This window comes from Durio zibethinus, chromosome 18 (assembly GCF_047325235.1).
Source record: "Durio zibethinus cultivar Kanyao isolate XHJ-2024 chromosome 18, ASM4732523v1, whole genome shotgun sequence".
Classification (NCBI taxonomy): Eukaryota; Viridiplantae; Streptophyta; class Magnoliopsida; order Malvales; family Malvaceae; genus Durio; species Durio zibethinus.
Genome location: NC_143179.1, coordinates 7,927,368 through 7,945,054, shown reverse-complemented (window position 1 = coordinate 7,945,054; position 17,687 = coordinate 7,927,368). Strand labels below are relative to the sequence as shown.

General features: G+C 39.1%; 4 protein-coding genes and 1 pseudogene across 5 annotated transcripts; 4 read left to right on the top strand and 1 right to left on the bottom strand.

Annotated features, from left to right (window-relative positions):
* Positions 1-658: 658 nt before the first annotated feature.
* On the top strand, positions 659-3,496 carry LOC111299194 (uncharacterized). Its single transcript, XM_089747239.1, has one exon. The coding sequence runs from the start codon at positions 919-921 to the stop codon at positions 1,363-1,365; it is 447 nt and encodes a 148-aa protein (XP_089603365.1). The 5' UTR covers positions 659-918; the 3' UTR covers positions 1,366-3,496.
* Positions 3,497-3,633: 137 nt separating this feature from the next.
* LOC111299193 (cation/calcium exchanger 4 pseudogene) lies at positions 3,634-6,136 on the top strand (annotated as a pseudogene). Its single transcript, XR_016329721.1, has one exon. The product of XR_016329721.1 is annotated as a cation/calcium exchanger 4 pseudogene (transcript).
* An 894-nt stretch (positions 6,137-7,030) lies between these two features.
* LOC111300382 (copper transporter 5-like) lies at positions 7,031-7,977 on the top strand. Its single transcript, XM_022896024.2, has one exon. The coding sequence runs from the start codon at positions 7,342-7,344 to the stop codon at positions 7,759-7,761; it is 420 nt and encodes a 139-aa protein (XP_022751759.1). The 5' UTR covers positions 7,031-7,341; the 3' UTR covers positions 7,762-7,977.
* Positions 7,978-11,408: 3,431 nt separating this feature from the next.
* On the top strand, positions 11,409-14,250 carry LOC111299192 (uncharacterized). Its single transcript, XM_089747238.1, has 5 exons — positions 11,409-11,783; positions 13,007-13,059; positions 13,222-13,266; positions 13,364-13,408; positions 13,689-14,250. Exons 1-5 carry the CDS (start codon positions 11,637-11,639, stop codon positions 14,128-14,130), a joined length of 732 nt encoding a protein of 243 aa, XP_089603364.1. The 5' UTR covers positions 11,409-11,636; the 3' UTR covers positions 14,131-14,250.
* Positions 14,251-14,762: 512 nt separating this feature from the next.
* LOC111299191 (subtilisin-like protease SBT1.8) lies at positions 14,763-17,687 on the bottom strand. The gene is made up of 2 exons (XM_022894245.2): positions 15,924-17,687; positions 14,763-15,773 (listed from the first exon to the last, which is right to left on the bottom strand). The coding sequence occupies exons 1-2, from the start codon at positions 17,539-17,541 to the stop codon at positions 15,109-15,111; spliced, it is 2,283 nt and encodes a 760-aa protein (XP_022749980.2). The 5' UTR covers positions 17,542-17,687; the 3' UTR covers positions 14,763-15,108.

The window sequence follows — 17,687 nt, the reverse complement described above, 5'->3', positions numbered from 1 at the left end:
AATTAAATTTAAATATTAATTCTAATAAAATTAAATTAATATAAAATTTTCTTTAATATATTTTTTTAATTATAATTATAATAATTTTTTAATCATAATTATAATAAATTTTATTGTCCATTCAAAGATTTTAGTCATATTCATATACTGTCAGTTGACAGTTAATGCAACTCTAATGATTGAGCTTATGAATATTTGGACAGTAAAAGTTTTAATTTTTATTGAGTTTTTTATTGAAGTAAATCCATCTTTATCCTTTCTGGCGTTGCATGTGGCTGTCACCTCTCGATTAGTGACGGCAACTTTAGCAGTGGCAGCTTTTCATTTTTATATGCCATATACCTTGCAATTACACGAAAGTCAAAGCATCAATCATCGGGAGTTTTAACAACCGTATCAAAATGGAGAGGACTTTGATTTAATCACCTCTATATTAGTATAACCCCACATCTCTAGATCAGATTTGATAATTATTGTAAATATTATTATATCATTTAAAATGTTAATAAAACTTATAAATAAATTTGATATATAAAAAAAATATTTTATATTTAATATGTAAATATGATAATTTTTATATTTTATAAATATTATATACAAAAGAAAATACAGATATGGTCATATTTATTCCAAACCCTTCCACCATCCCCGTTAGAGACAAATTGAAGAAACCCGACATCTTAAACCTGGTTTAAAACAAAATCCGGACACAGACACAAACTTAGAAAGCACTTTATTCTTTTTTTCCTTAATTATTTACCCTCTTTAATCACACCCACATGACATAAATCACTTTCAGTCCCTGCTCCTCTCGCTTCACAATATAAAGTTACAGAACACAAACAGAAAAATCAAACAGAGTTAATAAACGGAGAAAACAGAGCAAAGGACCGAATTTTCAATGTTTGTTTCCATGCAATGGCAATTGCAGGCTCAGATACTCAAAACCCACCAAGCAAAGTGACTGCTCCGATTGAAATTCACTGCGTTAAATGCGAGTCCTGCGGGTTCACAGAGGAATGCACACCAACTTATATCCTGCGTGTCCGGGAACGTTACCAGGGCCGTTGGATTTGTGGGCTCTGCATAGAGGCGGTCAAGGATGAGGCTCTGAGATCGGATACGGTTATCTCCATCGAGGAAGCACTGGACCGACACATCAGTTTCTGCAAGAAGTTTAGAGCGTCGAGTCCTTTGGATGAAACAGAGCACCCCATCTCTGCCATGGGCAGGATTCTTCGTCGATGTCTGGATTCACCACGAGCTCTTAGGTCTAATTCAAGTATTGTCTTGCCGGGATTTGAAGGAGTCAAGGTTCCTTCTCTTGTTCGATCTGAGAGTTGTTTCTCAGCTCTTTCTAGCTGAATTATTCTTCTCAAGTTTAAAGGTAAAAATATATTAAGAAAAAAAGGAAACAAAGGAACTCTGTTTCAATGTCAGATTGCTATATAAACTACAAATACAGGGTCTTTATTGCTATAATGTTTTGGCATCTGAATTTATGGACCTTCTATATCCAGTGTTTATAGCATATATCTGATGAACTTCTTCAGGTTTCAAAGTTTCTTATATTTAGCCTGTGTTCTTTTATTTTTTTTAGTGCATTATTGTTGAGCATAACCCAGGCACAGTTTAATGTCCCAGGTGAACTTAATGCCCACTTGTTTAAGATAACTGTAGCTGAAGCTGATAACAATTACAATAATGACATTGTTCTTGAGTAACAATGAACGGTGGTTCGATTTGTCTTAATTTTGAATATTTAGGAGAAAAGATTTGGTAGAGAGAATCTTCCAGCATGTGAGGTTGTATGAAAATGGTGGTGTTTGAGCTGGTTTTGAGTCAAATTTCAGCCTGGCCAGCTGTGAAAAGTGCCTTATGTGGAAGAGAGTAAGCAGATAAAGAAATTGTGGCATAAAAGGTAAACACAAAAGGAAAATGATAACAGAAAATGGAAGTGCAAGGAAATTTCCTATAAACAAAGAAAGAAGCTGAACCACGCTTAGACTCATCACGATAATTTCTGCACTTTCCCTTGTCTTCTTAATTTTTGGGGTCCGTACTCTGTAGTCTGTAGTCTCGGCCCATAACATTTTCTGAGTATTATTAGTACAGATCTGGTCGCTGATTAAACAGATTACAGCATTTGGTCGATTAAGTCCAAGGTTTCTTGTCATATTATGGCTTGGAACATTGCAGAATTAGCCAGATGGGACTGTAGCTGCAGTTTCAATTAGCAAGTGCACAATCAAATAAAATTATCTTGTCCTTTTCATTTCTAGTCTTCTTTTTTGGCAACAACTTAAACCCTCCCAACCAAAAAGAAAAAATATCTAGAGTTGTCCTGACATTTTTGAAAAATCTTTGCCCCAAGAACGAGGATATAAAGATGTGACAAGAGAGCAATTATTAGGCCAGATTACTGCTCCTGATTCGGCTAGTCAGCTCTGTTTCAGCAGTTCCCTGGATTCATGGGTCAAGTGGGGGATTCGTCCCTTGGACTTTTTTTTGAAGTAGTTTCACCTAACCCATAATAAATTTGGCATTCCCTTCGACTGATTGAAGTCCACCTTCAAAGAAATTATGGTAGAAAGTAAAGCCTGTGGGAACTGAGATTGAGACTTAGAGCCTTACTAGAATCGTCATCGGGGTCATCCTAACAATTCTTTACCTCAATATTGCTGCATTTCTGGTGGAGGGATTTATTAAGTGAACCCACACTGAAAGGAAAATGGAGACGAACAACGTAGATTCCTGGTACAGGCTGTTCGTTTATGGTTTTTCCTGGTACAGAAACTGCCAGGGGAAGCATAACCTTGACAGCAGATTTTGGATGGTAATGTTGACCCAGTATGTGGATCAGAGATTACAGACAAATGACAGAACATACATCCCTCACAACAATCCAATTCATTGGCCTAAATTTGTCCCTTGAGCAAACGGCAGTTCATTTCCATAATTGATCATACTGCCAAGGACAATAATCGTTTGAGTCATTATGAAGAGTAGCACATGATTAACAACTACGAATGAAGAATGAAAAATTACCATGAGGAACTCTGTAAGTATTGCCTCCATGGGTCACTTCCAGCTTCACGACCACTGCCAGTTGCTTTTTCTCCACCAAAAGCACCATTTATCTCAGCTTCATTTGTTGGTAAACCTAAATGCATGTGCACGTACAGAGCATGGAAGTTTTCACTTGTCAGAGAGGGAAGCAAACATGCTCATTAGTTGTATCATTTCATGGGGAACCTATTCCAATGATAGGGGGAAAAATCAGCAGATCAACTGTGACACATAGAGTATGCTGAACAATTAGGAATATGATCGAAGGCAATAGTAAGTCAATCCAAATTATCCCGTGCAAAACATCTGATTAGTACGGTACCTCGAACATCATTTGATCTGAACCTGCAATGCAAAATAGCAAATAGCAAATAGCAAATAGCAAAGCATCAGAATTAATATTTGTAGTGGCCTTATCTACAAATCTTTTGTTTTCTCAATCAAAAGTTCACAACCAAATGAAGGGCAACAGCCCAAATTAGTAGCGGACCAGATTTTTTGTCGGTGTCCAATGCCTTGTCCAGGCCCCATTACGCAACGCGTGAAAACCGAAAACGACACAGCCTTTTCCACGCCCGCTGACGCACCACGGCTCATTGTTTTTCCCCATCAAATTTGCAGAGTGCATCTCTCAAATCCCAATTATTATTGTCCTTTGCCTTTCCCAAAATATCATCATCAGACGAGCAGTTCCTCGATGAAACCTCCTTGAAGCTTCCTCTCTTGTTTCCCTCTCCGGCTAATTTAATTTCCTTTTGTCCAATCCCTGTTTTTAACACCTTGCCAATTCCCATTTCTTCGGACTATCCCATGTTTTGTAAATTGAAATCCTAGAACAAAAACCTCCTTCCAGTTTCCTGTTTCTTTCATCTGATTTCCCTGTTAAGCTTGGCACTCAAATATGATAGAACGGCTTCTTTTGTGTGGTAAAAGACGCTCCAAATTTCGTGGAGTATTTCATTCTATTTGTGCCTTGGTATTAGTTTTCTTGTTTTACACTCAGGAAAATGTTCTAAAAAACTCATTTTTAGTGAAACCCAGAGGTGGGTTTGGTGATCAGGTTAACGTTATCCAAAGAAGAATTATAGAAACTAATGATACCAATGTCCAAGTTGATGAATTGGTTGCAGATAGTTTGACAGCTAGAGATCCCAAATTTTGCTCTGGATTATTTGAACACAAGGGTTATCCAACCCGATGTGAGTACTTGATTGCCCACCCCGAGTGTACTGCTGGTGGGTTTTTCAACTATATCAAGTTTTTGTATTGTAGTTGTGAAAATTTTAGTTTTTTGGGGTTTGCCGTGTTGGCTATATGGTTGATTGCATTGTTTTATTTATTGGGAAATACTGCGGCGGATTACTTCTGTTGTACTTTGGAAAAGCTTTCGAATTTATTGAAAATGTCACCAACTGTTGCTGGGGTTACTTTGTTGCCATTAGGGAATGGTGCTCCTGATGTATTTGCCAGCATTGCTGCTTTTGTGGGTAAGGACGCAGGGGAGGTAGGAATTAATAGTGTGTTGGGAGGAGCTGTTTTTGTTACTTGTGTTGTTGTTGGGATTATTTCTCTTTGTATAGCTGAGAGGAGGGTTCAGATTGATAGGAATTCCTTTGTCAGGGATATAGGTTTCTTTCTGTTTAGTTTAATATGGCTTTTTCTGTTTTTAACTGTTGGAGAGGTGACTGTTGGAACTGCATTGCTCTTTGTTTTACTTTATGTGATTTATGTACTTGCGGTTGCTCTCAATGAGATTGCTAGGATAAACGTTCGGATGTTTAAGTTGGGCTATGTAACACCATTGCTACCAGTTAAAGGGGGTACATTTTGTCATGGAGATGAAGAGGGGGATTCTATCTATGCCTCACTGCTTGAATCTGACTCAAAAAGTGATGTACCGTGTCTTGAAAATAGGTTACCTCACTGGATGTGGGCATCTCATGTGGCAATTTATTCAAATGAGCCTGCAGACAGTCCAAAACCGATATGGGGTTGGAATGATGAGGAAACACTGAAAGATCGGTCTTCCTTTTCTTGTTCTAAATTTCTTTCATTGTTGGAGTTGCCATTGACACTTCCGAGACGGTTGACAATTCCTATAGTAGAAGAGGAGAGATGGTCCAAGGGGTATGCTGTGGCTAGTGCTACATTGGCACCGATTCTTCTGGCTTTTTTGTGGAACATTCAAGACGATGCAGGTCCTTTGAGTAAGGAAATTGCATACTTTATTGGTGTTATGTTCGGTGGTATACTTGGAGTTCCTGCATATCTATATACCGCATCTGATCAGCCACCTCACAGGTTTTTGCTTCCATGGGTTTTTGGAGGATTTTTTATGAGTATTGTCTGGTTTTATATTCTTGCAAATGAGCTTGTTGCTTTGTTGGTAGCGTTAGGTGTGATCTTTGGGATTAACCCATCAATCCTTGGTCTGACCGTATTGGCATGGGGCAATTCAATGGGTGATTTGATGTCAAATTTTGCACTGGCAATGAATGATGGGGATAGCGTACGGATTGCCATGTCAGGATGCTATGCAGGACCTATGTTCAACACCCTTGCTGGTTTGGGGATCTCACTGGTGCTCGGAGCCTGGTATAAGAGACCTGCTCCATACATAGTTCCTCGAGATAGTAGCTTGTCTTTTACAATGGGATTTCTAGCTATGGGGCTCATTTGGTCCTTCATTGTGTTGCCCCGGAATGATATGCGCCCAAGCAAGACACTAGGGGTTGGACTTATAATAATCTACTTGACATTTCTCATTGTTCGGGTGAGCACATCCATGGGTGCTTTGTCAGTAGGTCTAGGTTGACAGACTTATGGCCTTGATTCTATCATATTGTCATTGGTGACTTCTGAACCTGACTGACAGAATTCAGTCCCCCGGTGGTTAGTGCATTTCCATTTTAAGAATGAGCAATGAAATGGGAGGATAAATTTTGCTCAGATTGTTGTATAGCATTTGGTTGGAATAATTATGTAAACTGCACTTGTCATATCTTCACCAACAGCAAGTATATAAAAATAGTTACATGGTAGAATTGCAAGTTTCCCATGCTACAAATTTCCTGTTGCTTTAAAAGAACATTGTTCAATATCTTTGGTCTCAAACTCAATTTGTATCACTGATTGCGCTTGCTCTTGTGTTGGCTTCATTTCTCTTCTCTTACTAGCATGCTGTCTCTCCCACATGGTTTGACAACCATGGAATGCATACCTTTAATTAATAAGATTATATTTAAATGTTGAACTTGCTTGATTTAGGCCTCTGGTTTGCTATTTCTTCGTCGTTGCCTTTTCACCCATCTCTCAATATCTGTTTTTCAACTTTGTGATTAACTATTTAGATTTATGAACAATTCAGTGCTTTAGAATTGGACAGGGAACAGTGTTTCTTGCCAATGCAGTGAATTGTTCACTGTCAGCTCAGTTTGTGAACACAGAATATGCGTCTCGATTCTGAACTCATCCAAACCATTTTTTTCTGGAAATGCTGCTTTGTAGTTAATCCCTTATCCAAATCCAGCAGCCATTTTGTCCATCCCACACCCAGTGTCACGGGGAACGTCAACTTATAAAACATTATCCACTTTAATTCATTAAATTTTATAATTTTATTTTATCAAAAATATCTCCCAAATAATGTAAATATTTATATTTTAAGATTAATTTTAATATATAATCAATATAAAATTAAGATTAATTTTAATACATAATCGTTATAAAATTTATGACTCTTTTATAAGATTATAATATTTTTTTTGTTTCAACGATAATTTTAACTTCAATGACACATCATTGGTACTTAGAATCAATTCTAATATCAAATACAAAAAATCATATTAATTTATAAAATATTACCTATTTTAATTTCATTAAATTTTATGATTTTATCTAAAAAAAAATCTACAAATTAATATTATGTGAATATTTTTATTTTAAAACCACCTCTAACTCCTGTAAGATGACGACAGTCGGCATGCACTCGGGCACTTTATGTCCCATTCTTTTAGAACTTTAATTATTCCACGCTTAGGTAAGCACATCGTATTAAGGCCATAATCGTAAATACAAACTCCAACGGGCAAACGCATCATAGAACGAGATTGGTTTCAGAAATCCCAGACCAGGCCAAGACGCTGTCAAATTTTAAGATTTGTTTCTCAAACAAGAAACCAAAATCTTTCCTCCTGCTTCTTCAATACTTCCTCTTTCTTTTTTCTTTTTTTTTTCTGTTTTTGGGATTCACTCAACAAACAAAAAACGAAGATGATGCACATGACCTTATATTGGGGAAAAGACATAACTCTCCTCATCGATTCCTGGAAGACCGATTCATGGCTGAGTTACCTTCTCACTCTACTCGCTTGTTTCCTCTTCTCTTCCTTTTACCAGTACATGGAAGATCGGCGCCTCCGTTTCAGATCCCTCGCTTCCTCCAAACCATCCCAACCTTCCTCTGCTGGCGCCGACGTCCCTCTCCTCCAGAAACACCGCCGCTCCGCGACACTTGCGACCGCCGTGCTCTTCGGAATCAACTCGGCGATCGGGTATCTCCTGATGTTGGCTATCATGTCGTTCAACGGAGGCGTTTTCTTGGCCATCGTTTTGGGACTCGCTGTTGGGTACTTGTTTTTCAGGTGCGCTGATGAGGAGACGACGGCGGAGAACGTTTGCGCTTGCGCTTGACACCATTTTCTCTTCACTGTTCTACTTATACTATTTTTCTTTACTTTGTATACTGTACCGGTATTTCCTGTACGAAATATCGGTACCGTTTTTTCCCTTGAATTATATGATTTTCTTTGCGTTTTAAAATCAATTACTCTTCTGTTTATTTGTTTCTCGTTGTTTGAAAATATGAAGCTGCGATTGATTAAAAGAAGAAAACTTGGGAATTAGCCATGATTGGTAGCACCGACGGTTTATTATCCAGTTCCCCACTAATCTGTTGGTAGTTGAGCAACTATTTCACAGTTGACGCCTGTTTGATGAACCTGTGAAGCAAACACAATCCTTTCAAGTGAGATAGGAATAGGATTCTTTGCGTAATCTTTTACTTTTTTTTTTTTTTTTTTTGGATATTCAGGCGATATCATCAATTTTAACTTAATGTTGCCAAAAATTGAAAGAGGGGAAAAAGGCAGTAAAGGAAGACACGAAGAGCACAAATCGATGCTCGGTTCCGTTGTTTATAATGGGCTGTAACATATCAATAAAGCTATTGATGTCCAAATTCAAGTTATTATAGACTGTCAGCCCATACGGGCCAAGGATTCTGTTTTTGGGCTTCAACCCAACCCGATGTGATGTGTAATGACCAAGAACGAGTCTAGCTGTTGATGATCAGATCATAGCCGAGCTAGTAGCAGGCCACCCCTTGGGCGTATCGAGAAATTGGAAAATACCCAAAAAGATCTTTGCTTTGTACTGCAGTTGTCGTCAGTGGAAGCCTAACATCACTATCTCAAAAGAGTAATCGGACAATGATAGTTCATTTCTGAAACACAAACAGTCCACCATTGTCGCACCTGCTCACGTTATCTTCAACCCACTTTACATGCACCGCCAACTTGATCACATTTCTGATATTACCCTTAATTTATTTTTTCTCCTTTAATTAATTATTAAATTATGTACTTCGTTACCTTGACGTGTTTGTTGGAGTTGAACTTTGCAAAAGAACGAGTTGAGAGTCTGCATCAAAGTGAGATGACTTCTCTTCCGAAAAATCGGGTCCACTCCATTCAGACAGAGATTCAGGACCCCACAGTGGGGCGGTGGAGGCCCCCTCTCTACCTCAAGTTGTGTGTTATCACGCCACCCGAGTGCGCGTGGAAAAAGTGTCTCTCAACCTTTCAGACTCTACGAGCACAAAACTACTGGGAGTTGCTTTGTTACTAGGGTCTGTTTGTTTGAATAATTGCATGAAATCAGTGACTTGGGAGGACGGAAACCTTTCAGAAAAAAATGATTTTCCCTTTTTTATTGAAAGAAAATGATTTTGCCATTTTAGTTTGTCAGAAAAAAATGGTAGAAACGATGATTCCGGTCATCAAATTGTACATGATTATCATGAATTCATTGGTATGAATGCAAATAAATTCAGTTGGATACTTTTGATCCAGCAATTCATGTGAATTAGTATCGCTGAAATTCAATTTTGGCTGATTAACAAAATTTTGGTTGAAAAGGTTTAATGATTGTTTCCGATGATACTGCCATTGTATTCAAGCCTAGAGACCAACCCGGCAGATCACTACAGCCTAAATAAAAAAGGCTATGAATCTGGAAGGGAAGTTAGGCTGGAATGGGAACCCTAACCACAAGCTTTAATCGGGGTCTGGTGGGAGACCTGATGCTATTACAATAACCATGAAAGGGAGAGCAAAAGTGGGCGTGCAGATATTGGGGAGACAAGGGAACTGCCCCCCTCTACTCTACTGTTTTCTTCCCAACAAGGACCCCTAAAATATTCAAAAACCAACCCTCGATTTTGTGACAATGATTTTGGAATTCACTGTTAGTAATTTTTTTTCTTAACCGAGTTGACTTTTGTCGTACTAAATTTCAACTGTTTACATTGAAGCAAAATCCTGTTAGGAGATCATCACTGTCAGGGGTTTTGGATATGATCTAGCAGGAGGAGGCAGAGCCGAGAGTGGAAGAAGCCAGAGTCTCAGAAGAATAGTTGAGGGCACGACATGATAGTGCTATGAAAAAAGTCACTAATCATGTACTGCCTGCACCATCAACCAATATCCTTGTAGAACCACTGTTGGGGCCTCTCTTATCACAAGAAATTTGAAAATATTGGGTTTTCAGCCAGAGCTGCATCCACACTTTCCCTTCATTTAGTACTAATAGTTTTAACTTTCCAGGAAGAATGCATATGAGCAAACCTTAAAAGTACATTGTTGATTTTAAAAACCCTACAATTTCCTTTACTTTCTATTAACAAATGATAAGTATTTGGAGGAATTACTGCAAAAAAAAAAGAACCAAATTCCACAAAACTAGATTTTTTTCTCCTTTACTTATTCAATGATAATCAATCAATAAAACTCTGATAAAGAAATGTCTCTCTAAGAATTTGCTCTTATAAATGCCTTGCCTGATGTCAAATATCCCATTGCAAAATGGAAAAAGAAAAAAGAACATAGTAAATGAGGTGCAGGGGAACTCAGAGAGGAGGAAAAGATGAAAGAGCATTAATTTTGAACGAACACGAGGTAAAGATAAAAATTCCTGAGTGACTGTACCAAAAATAACATTGGAATTTACCCTGTATCGTACTATGACTTAATCTACCTTATTTCTTCCTTTGATAGTCAGAGAATGACCCCTTTTTCCCCACTTGTTCAATGATTCAAAGGGTTTTTTTTTTTTCCAAAATTTCAACATCTTTTGCAAAAGGCAATTCCCAGGAATAAAAAATAAAAACTTACATCACCTGACTTTTTTTTTTTTTTTTACCTCAGACTAGACTAGTTATTGTTCCCCACTATTTTTCTCTTTCTCTAAGTGAGGGCTGATTCGTCGTTGAACAATGCAATTACCCCAAAAACCAAAGCTTTTTTTTCTAAAAAAATATTTTTTAGCCTGTTTCTCTTTCCTACGGAGATGTCACGTGCGATCTGAGGTACTACATCGTGCTTTTCGCGTCTCTGCCTTCTGCAATTCTGCATCCCCACCCACCAGGAAGACTGATCAAACCAAATAATGCAGCCAATATATACAAATTTATACAGCTGAGATGGCGTTTTAAGCATAATAACTGTTATTGTGTTTTTCTTTTCATTTTAATACGAGTTAAGTTATAGTTTCACCACCCAAAACACAGATCAAAAAAGAAAACACTCTGTGGGAAAGACTGAAACTCTAGCTTAAATGAGTTCGTACAAACAGTTGCAGGCTTTTTCACAGCCGTCTTTACTATTATTACTGTTGCATTATTACCATGCACAAAGGTTGTGTCCCAAGAACGATCAGATCTCTGTTTCTTTCTCCACGCACTCTCTGTGACTTCATCTAATAATGATGAGACCCTTTTTGCCTTCACCATATTTATCATCCTTTGTCTATCCTTTAAATCCCCATTTAATCTCTGCTTCTGCAACTTCAACTACAGCAATGACTTTATTATTATTATTATTTTTTAAAAAATAACCTCCACAGCCACAACCCCCATTTACTTTCACTTGGTTGCACCCACATTTGCTTCTGCCCGAGTCTTTCTTGTTCTGGGTCGTAATTATCCTTGTCAGAAACGTTAATTACTCCTCTGCCACCGCCATACCCCAAAAAATGCTTTCCTTTTTTTCGTATTAGCTTTCACACCTAACATTACATCCCGCTTCTTGTTTGTCTCTTACTAACCCTTTATGCTATACAAAAGAAGTGACTGCCTTACTTCCTGTGTTTCCATACTCTACTTCTGGTAGTACTACACTGCTTCTTGTTTTGTTTTCTTCGGGAGTGAGAGGATGATACTGTTGAAAAAACAAAGCCAGCATTCTTCTTTCTGGCAGTGACGGAAGAATCCGAGTTGTACCAGGAAATTAATGGCTGCCAGGTCAGGTGTTTCTTCGTCTGTGCCGTCTCTGCCTCCACCATGTCCAAAATCGCCGCCAGAGTATCCGGATTTGTATGGGAAGCGAAGGGAAACGGCTAAGGTTCAGATGCTCGAGAGAGAGATTCGTTTTCTTGAGGTGTGTTTTAATTTGGATTGCTTTGTGTTTAGTTCTAAATTAATTACTGACATGTTAGTATGCATAAATTGCTTAAGGTTTTGTTTTTTAATCGATTAGGATAAGAAAATGAACTTACGATGTTGTGCTTGCTAGTTGCTAGTGCAAATTGTAAGATTTCAAGTTTCCTATTTTATACATGAAAGTTAATGTCACGTTTGGATACAAAGTTTTTGAACCAAATTTTAGAATCTAATTCTCTCCCTTTTAAATTGGAAAATCCCAACGCAACATAAAGAAATTTCTTCGTATTTTGAAACAATTTTACTTTCAAATTCCAAAATGGAAAGAGAGTCAACGATATTTATGTTTCTGGATGGTGAGAGTTTTATGGATCAAAAGGAAAGATGCCGGTAAACGTTAAATTGAAAACATGAAAAGGAAGAAATCTACTGTGTGTTCCTTTAGCTAAAAAAGCAAACTGGGAAAATGTTTTTTTCTCTAACATAGTAACTTTTGGTGGAGACTTTAGTCCCTAACAACTAGCTGAATCATGCATTACTACTGAGCCGGTTCAGGTCACCCTACCCGCTTGGTGAGTGTAGCAGTAGTCTGCCTCTGGATCTGCACACCGCTGTAGAGGAATAGAGGATTATTATTTGTCTATAAAACCATAAACATTATTATTAGCATTGATTCCCCTGTTTAAAAGCAGGATAGGTTTGGCTCATCAAACACTGAAATCTGTCGATTGTTGTTCATGTATTTTGGTTAATGTTTGAATTATGTAAGTCTTTCGAATCAGATTAACCAGTAATGTAAATTTGTTACTTGCAACTGAAGCGTAGTACAGAGTGCATCAAATTTCTGAAAATATTCTTGTGTTGTAGATGGTTCACTCCCTGTAAAATGTATCATCAACCTATGAATTTGCATCAAATTTTAAAAAGTTCGCATAATAATTTTGCTTTTAAAAAAATGGTTCAAACAATATGTTGTTGCAGATATAAAATGTTCTGAATGAACGACTGATTTGGATTTGTTGATGCTAGAGAACTTTCTGTTTTTATTCTAGCAAGAGATGATGGCGTCATCAAATCATGTGCCTTTGGAACTGTGTACTGTGTGGTACACTTGCAAAAGAATTCATCCTCTTAAATCAACCATATTTAGTTTTATTTTAGTAAATTTTCCTATAAAGTCATTTAATTGCGTTCTTTGTTGACAATTTTATGTTTTAACAGGAGGAGCTAAAATCTGTTGAAAGTCTCCAGTCTGCTTCCAGATACTGCAAAGAGTATGCACAATTTTGTAATTACCTTGAATAGCTTCTAGTCAATCAAAAATTTTGGTTGAGATATAGTTCATCCATGCATTTTTTAATATTTTGGGTTATCTATTGATAAAGTTTCACATTTGTCAAAGAATCTATTTTATGCAGATATTTTTTTCTTCTCAGGGTTACAGATTTTGTGATGGCAAACTCAGATCCTCTAATACCTACGTAAGAACTAAACATTTTGTCATTTCTCACAAATTTTTATGTAAGGTTTAGAAGAGGATGTAAGCCTTACGTTTTATTTTTTTGTCTCTTCAAGCAGAAGCCAGAAGAATCGGAAGTCATACCGGTTTTGGAAGTGGCTTTGGTACCAATTCTTGTGCTTTTGTCTTTATATCTTAGAAGTTCATTCTATCTCAAAAGGAATTTGATTTTGTGGACACAAGATCTATTATAAAACACTTATAATTATAAGCTATCATAAAGAAACCTCACCTAATTGCATGTTTATACATGTTGCCTACTGCGAACTTGTGTATATCTAAGTGTCAATATTGTATCTCTACATTTGAACCAAAATTTTTGTTATTAAGTATTTCACTTCCCTACATATCCTGCTTTATGACATGAATTCCATTCTTTTGCAGTGGATTATCCTGCTTTAACTTGTCATGGATCTGCTGTTGCTGTTATTCTTGGCACTCTTGTCATCTGAAATGCCCACGGTGCTTTGACTGTAATTTTTGCAACTGCAGCTCATCGGACTGCATTTCATGCAAATGCAGCTCATGCAACTACAGTTCATGCAAATGCAGCTTATGTGACTGCAGTTCATGTAAATGCTATTCATGTAACTGCAATTCATGTTTAAGCTGCTGCACAATTCCAAAATGGCGGTGTTGCTCTTGTCCTAAATCAAGTTGCTGTAGAAAGATCTCATGCAGCCGAAACTGTTGCATTTTTCAGTTTCCATCATGCACCGATTGCTGTTGTTGCGGATGGAAATGCTGTTGTCCTAAATGTCCAAAGATACGCCCTTGCCGCAATTGTACAAAAACCTGTTGTAACCCATGCTGCTTATTATTCTAATAATATATCGATGCAATTATGCTCGGAAACCTTGATCCTAAACACGTTATTCAATTTTAGCCAGTCAATAGCTTTTAAGAGTGAGAAGATGGCGAATTCTTTTCGTTTAATAGTTACATTGGGGAAGATTGAAGGAATTGTCATAGCTGACAGTGAGAGTATATGATGGGCCTTTTCTAGGTCCAAATTTCAACCAGTGGACCTACAACCTGACAATCATGGATGTAAACAATTGAATTTGACACGCCAATTTCCGAATGGTTTTATGGTTTCTGCTTTTCTTTCTGCAAAATCGTAACTAAACTATGTGATGAGATGTCCTTTCGATCAGTTTTTTAAAGGCTAGCCATTCAAGTTGGAGGTGATTGCCATCCTTGTTCAGTCAGGATAATGAGGCCCGTAAAATCGAGGCAAAGACCCTCCTAGTCTATTCGAGTGTCCAAGTTCAAAGATATCTGAGACTGAATAAGACATATGCTTAAGGATAAAAACATTGAAACTATTCAGTTGGTGACATTGGTTGGACTTGCTGCACTTAAAAAGATCTCCTAGGGGTCCATCCTTGTCCACTCTTCTTTTCCTTGTGTTGTGTGTGCTAGTTCATCGAATCCGCCCCACAAATGCTCCATGAACTTATTTGTCAATAGTTGCTAACGAGTCATTTACAATAATGGGGGCTCCATTGGAAAGAACTTGTTGGCAAAGAAGGAATCATTTTAATACCATCAACTAATCAAGAAAGCAATCAGGATTACTTTTGTTCATGAACAAATGAAGAAGTCAAGGTTTTTATCTTAAAATTGGTATTATGTCATTCCATTACACAAACAAGCAAACTTCCAAACTCTATCCATCTCCATCCTTCCTTTTCTTCAGGACCAGAGGAGGGTCCATGGATTGTTGTTTTTCTCCTTGGATGAGGGCCAATTGCACTGGTTTTCTCCTAATGGCAAAACCAGAATTGGAACGCTCAAATGCTCACAATAATGTCCATGAGAAAGAAACTGGGCTCTTAACTTGGTTTTGGGCATTGCCCCACACTATTGAACCAAATTCGGATTTAGGCATTGGGCTTGTCCCTCTTTTAGCAACAAAAGTCACTGTGTACCTCTTCTTCTCCCCTACGTTCACAAAGATGAGTGTCCTGGGCTTAACTGAGATCCCAACAGATGACGGGCCATTAACTGTCACTTCGTATATGGACTTTGCAGGGCCTACATTCGTCAATTCACGAGTGTATCGAACAACCCTTTTGTCCCCAAACACGACTGAAAATGATGGGTAATTCAGATCACCAGGGTCTTTGAATTTCGTGGAACATGTAATATTAGGGCGCTTGACTATAGTCTTGACATGATCAATGGTGTAGCCTAGTGAGCACAAGAATGCTATGTAATCTTCTGTAGAGATATCATATACCAGTCCTGGAGAAAGGGCTTTCTGGGGGTCAACATAGCCAGCACCATAAGCCCATGGGTTCGACAATGAACCATCAGCAGCATCCCTCAGAGAGGAGTTGGTGTTGTCCTGGGTGTAGGCAGTGGTCATGAGAGCGGATTTGATTGCACTTGGGCTCCATTCTGGATGAGCTGCCTTGAGCAATGCTGCTAGCCCACTGACATGTGGGCAGGACATTGATGTTCCTACATTTTTGAAACAGAAAAAGAAACGACCAAGATTTGGCTAAAGTCAACAACTGAACATGGCGAATAGCCAAATATAAACCAAAGACGGATGTTATGTATCATAAAATTAAACTAAAAACAGGCGAGAACATAACCGTTATAACGTACCTGACATGATATTGAACTTGGTTTTCCTCCTGTCCTTCGCCAACCCAGTAGGCCCAATAGCCTCTGACCATGCAGCCAATATGTTAACTCCAGGCCCAATCACGTCCGGCTTCAAGATCTGCGGCGTCACCATATTGGGTCCCCGTGAACTGAACGCAGCAACGATAGGTGAAGGACGCACATTCAAGACGGTCCCACCGAATACAAGCACAGCTGTTGGATTAGGATCGGATTGTGCGTATTGCCTGATCAAGTCACCGACTCTCCTCCCCACCGCCACCGCCGGTAGCAAGTGACTGTCAGCCACCGGTTCCTCACCACTCACCGGCGTATTCGCTAATATCATCCCCACCCCACCAGCGTCGCGCACAACCGCTCCTTTTTCCACACGGGCGTTCGTTCCTCTGTCGCAAACCACTATTTTCCCACGCACAAAAGCCGGGTCGAGAGAACCGGGCAAACATAAATTCCTGGAACCGTTGCCTTTATCGTAAACCAAACCGACCGGTTTCTTTCCCATTCCTTGACCGCTATAAAGCGAGACGCCGTTGTAACGGATTTTGTTTCCTAAAACGGCATAAGCCGGGAAATCTCGATCTAAAGTCCCGGCTCCAATGGTCATAAGCCAAGGTGCCACGCTGGCAAGAGTGGCCTTAGTAGGTCCGCCGTTGCCAGCAGAGCAAGAGACGAAAATACCCTTCTCTATCGCCGTGAAGGCTCCAATGGCGATGGTGTCGCGGTAATACGGTGCGGATCCACCGCCGAGGGAGAGTGAGAGGACGTCGACGCCGTCTTGGATGGCACGATCCATACCGGCGAGAATGTCGGATTCGAAGCAACTAGTTTCCCAGCAAACCTTGTAGGTGGCGATGCGCGCGTGAGTTGCCATCCCACGAGCAGTTCCGCTTGCGTATCCAAGGAGGTTAGCGTTAGCCACGTGAGAACCAGCGGCAGTGCTGGCAGTGTGGGTGCCATGACCATCTTTGTCACGTGGGGACCCGATCTCTTTGGGTTTCTTGTAAATTCCACCACTACCAGCGGCCATGTGGTAACCTTTGGAAAAGCTTCGTGCTCCAATGAGTTTCTTGTTGCAAAGCTTGGGACTAAAATCAGAAGCTGATTCACACTCGCCACGCCACTTTGAAGGAATCTCAGGCATGTCAGAGTCATCGAAGCTCATAGATTCTGGCCAAACTCCAGTGTCTAGAACACCAATGATCACATCCCGAGAAGCTTGTTCGAGTTGCTGTGTGTTATGGCCAGCCCAGAGCCCCAACTCTGCGTCAAGGCCGAGGAATTGCGGGGTACGAGTAGTATGGAGAGTGTAAATGGTGTCTTCATAAACACCCAGAACTGAGTCTGATTTGCTAAGAGATTCAGCTTGTTCTGGATCGAGAGAGGCAGCGAAGCCATTGAATCCAGCAGTGTAGGAATAGAGAACGGAGTCAGCTGGGCTGTCGGAGAGTGATTGCAAGCTGGAAGTGTACCAATCATGATGAGTTTCAAAAGAGAGAGGTTTTTCTTGATGTTTCATGTGAACAATATAGGTTTTTTTGGCGGTGACTCTGAGACAAAGTACGAGGAAGAAGAAGCTGAGGAAGAACTTTGAAGAAGCCATGGAGGCCTTGGCTGTGGATTACAGAGAAAGGAGAGTTCTTAAACTTAAAATTCGATTAGTAGTGTTCCACAAAATTCGACAGCTCTAAAAAATTCGATTATTATAACCCACTTGGATATCTAATTGGGATTTTTTTTCCCTTTATT

Bases quoted from the DNA above. Each gene is read 5' to 3' on its own strand.
- LOC111300382 (XM_022896024.2), top strand. From the start codon at position 7,342: ATGATGCACATGACCTTATATTGGGGAAAAGACATAACTCTCCTCATC.
- LOC111299192 (XM_089747238.1), top strand. From the start codon at position 11,637: ATGGCTGCCAGGTCAGGTGTTTCTTCGTCTGTGCCGTCTCTGCCTCCA. The intron at 11,784-13,006 runs GTGTGTTTTAAT...ATGTTTTAACAG, and splicing joins GAGAGATTCGTTTTCTTGAG to GAGGAGCTAAAATCTGTTGA. The intron at 13,267-13,363 runs GTAAGAACTAAA...CTCTTCAAGCAG, and splicing joins TCAGATCCTCTAATACCTAC to AAGCCAGAAGAATCGGAAGT.
- LOC111299191 (XM_022894245.2), bottom strand. From the start codon at position 17,541: ATGGCTTCTTCAAAGTTCTTCCTCAGCTTCTTCTTCCTCGTACTTTGT. The intron at 15,774-15,923 runs GTACGTTATAAC...TCAAAAATGTAG, and splicing joins CAAGTTCAATATCATGTCAG to GAACATCAATGTCCTGCCCA.
- LOC111299194 (XM_089747239.1), top strand. From the start codon at position 919: ATGGCAATTGCAGGCTCAGATACTCAAAACCCACCAAGCAAAGTGACT.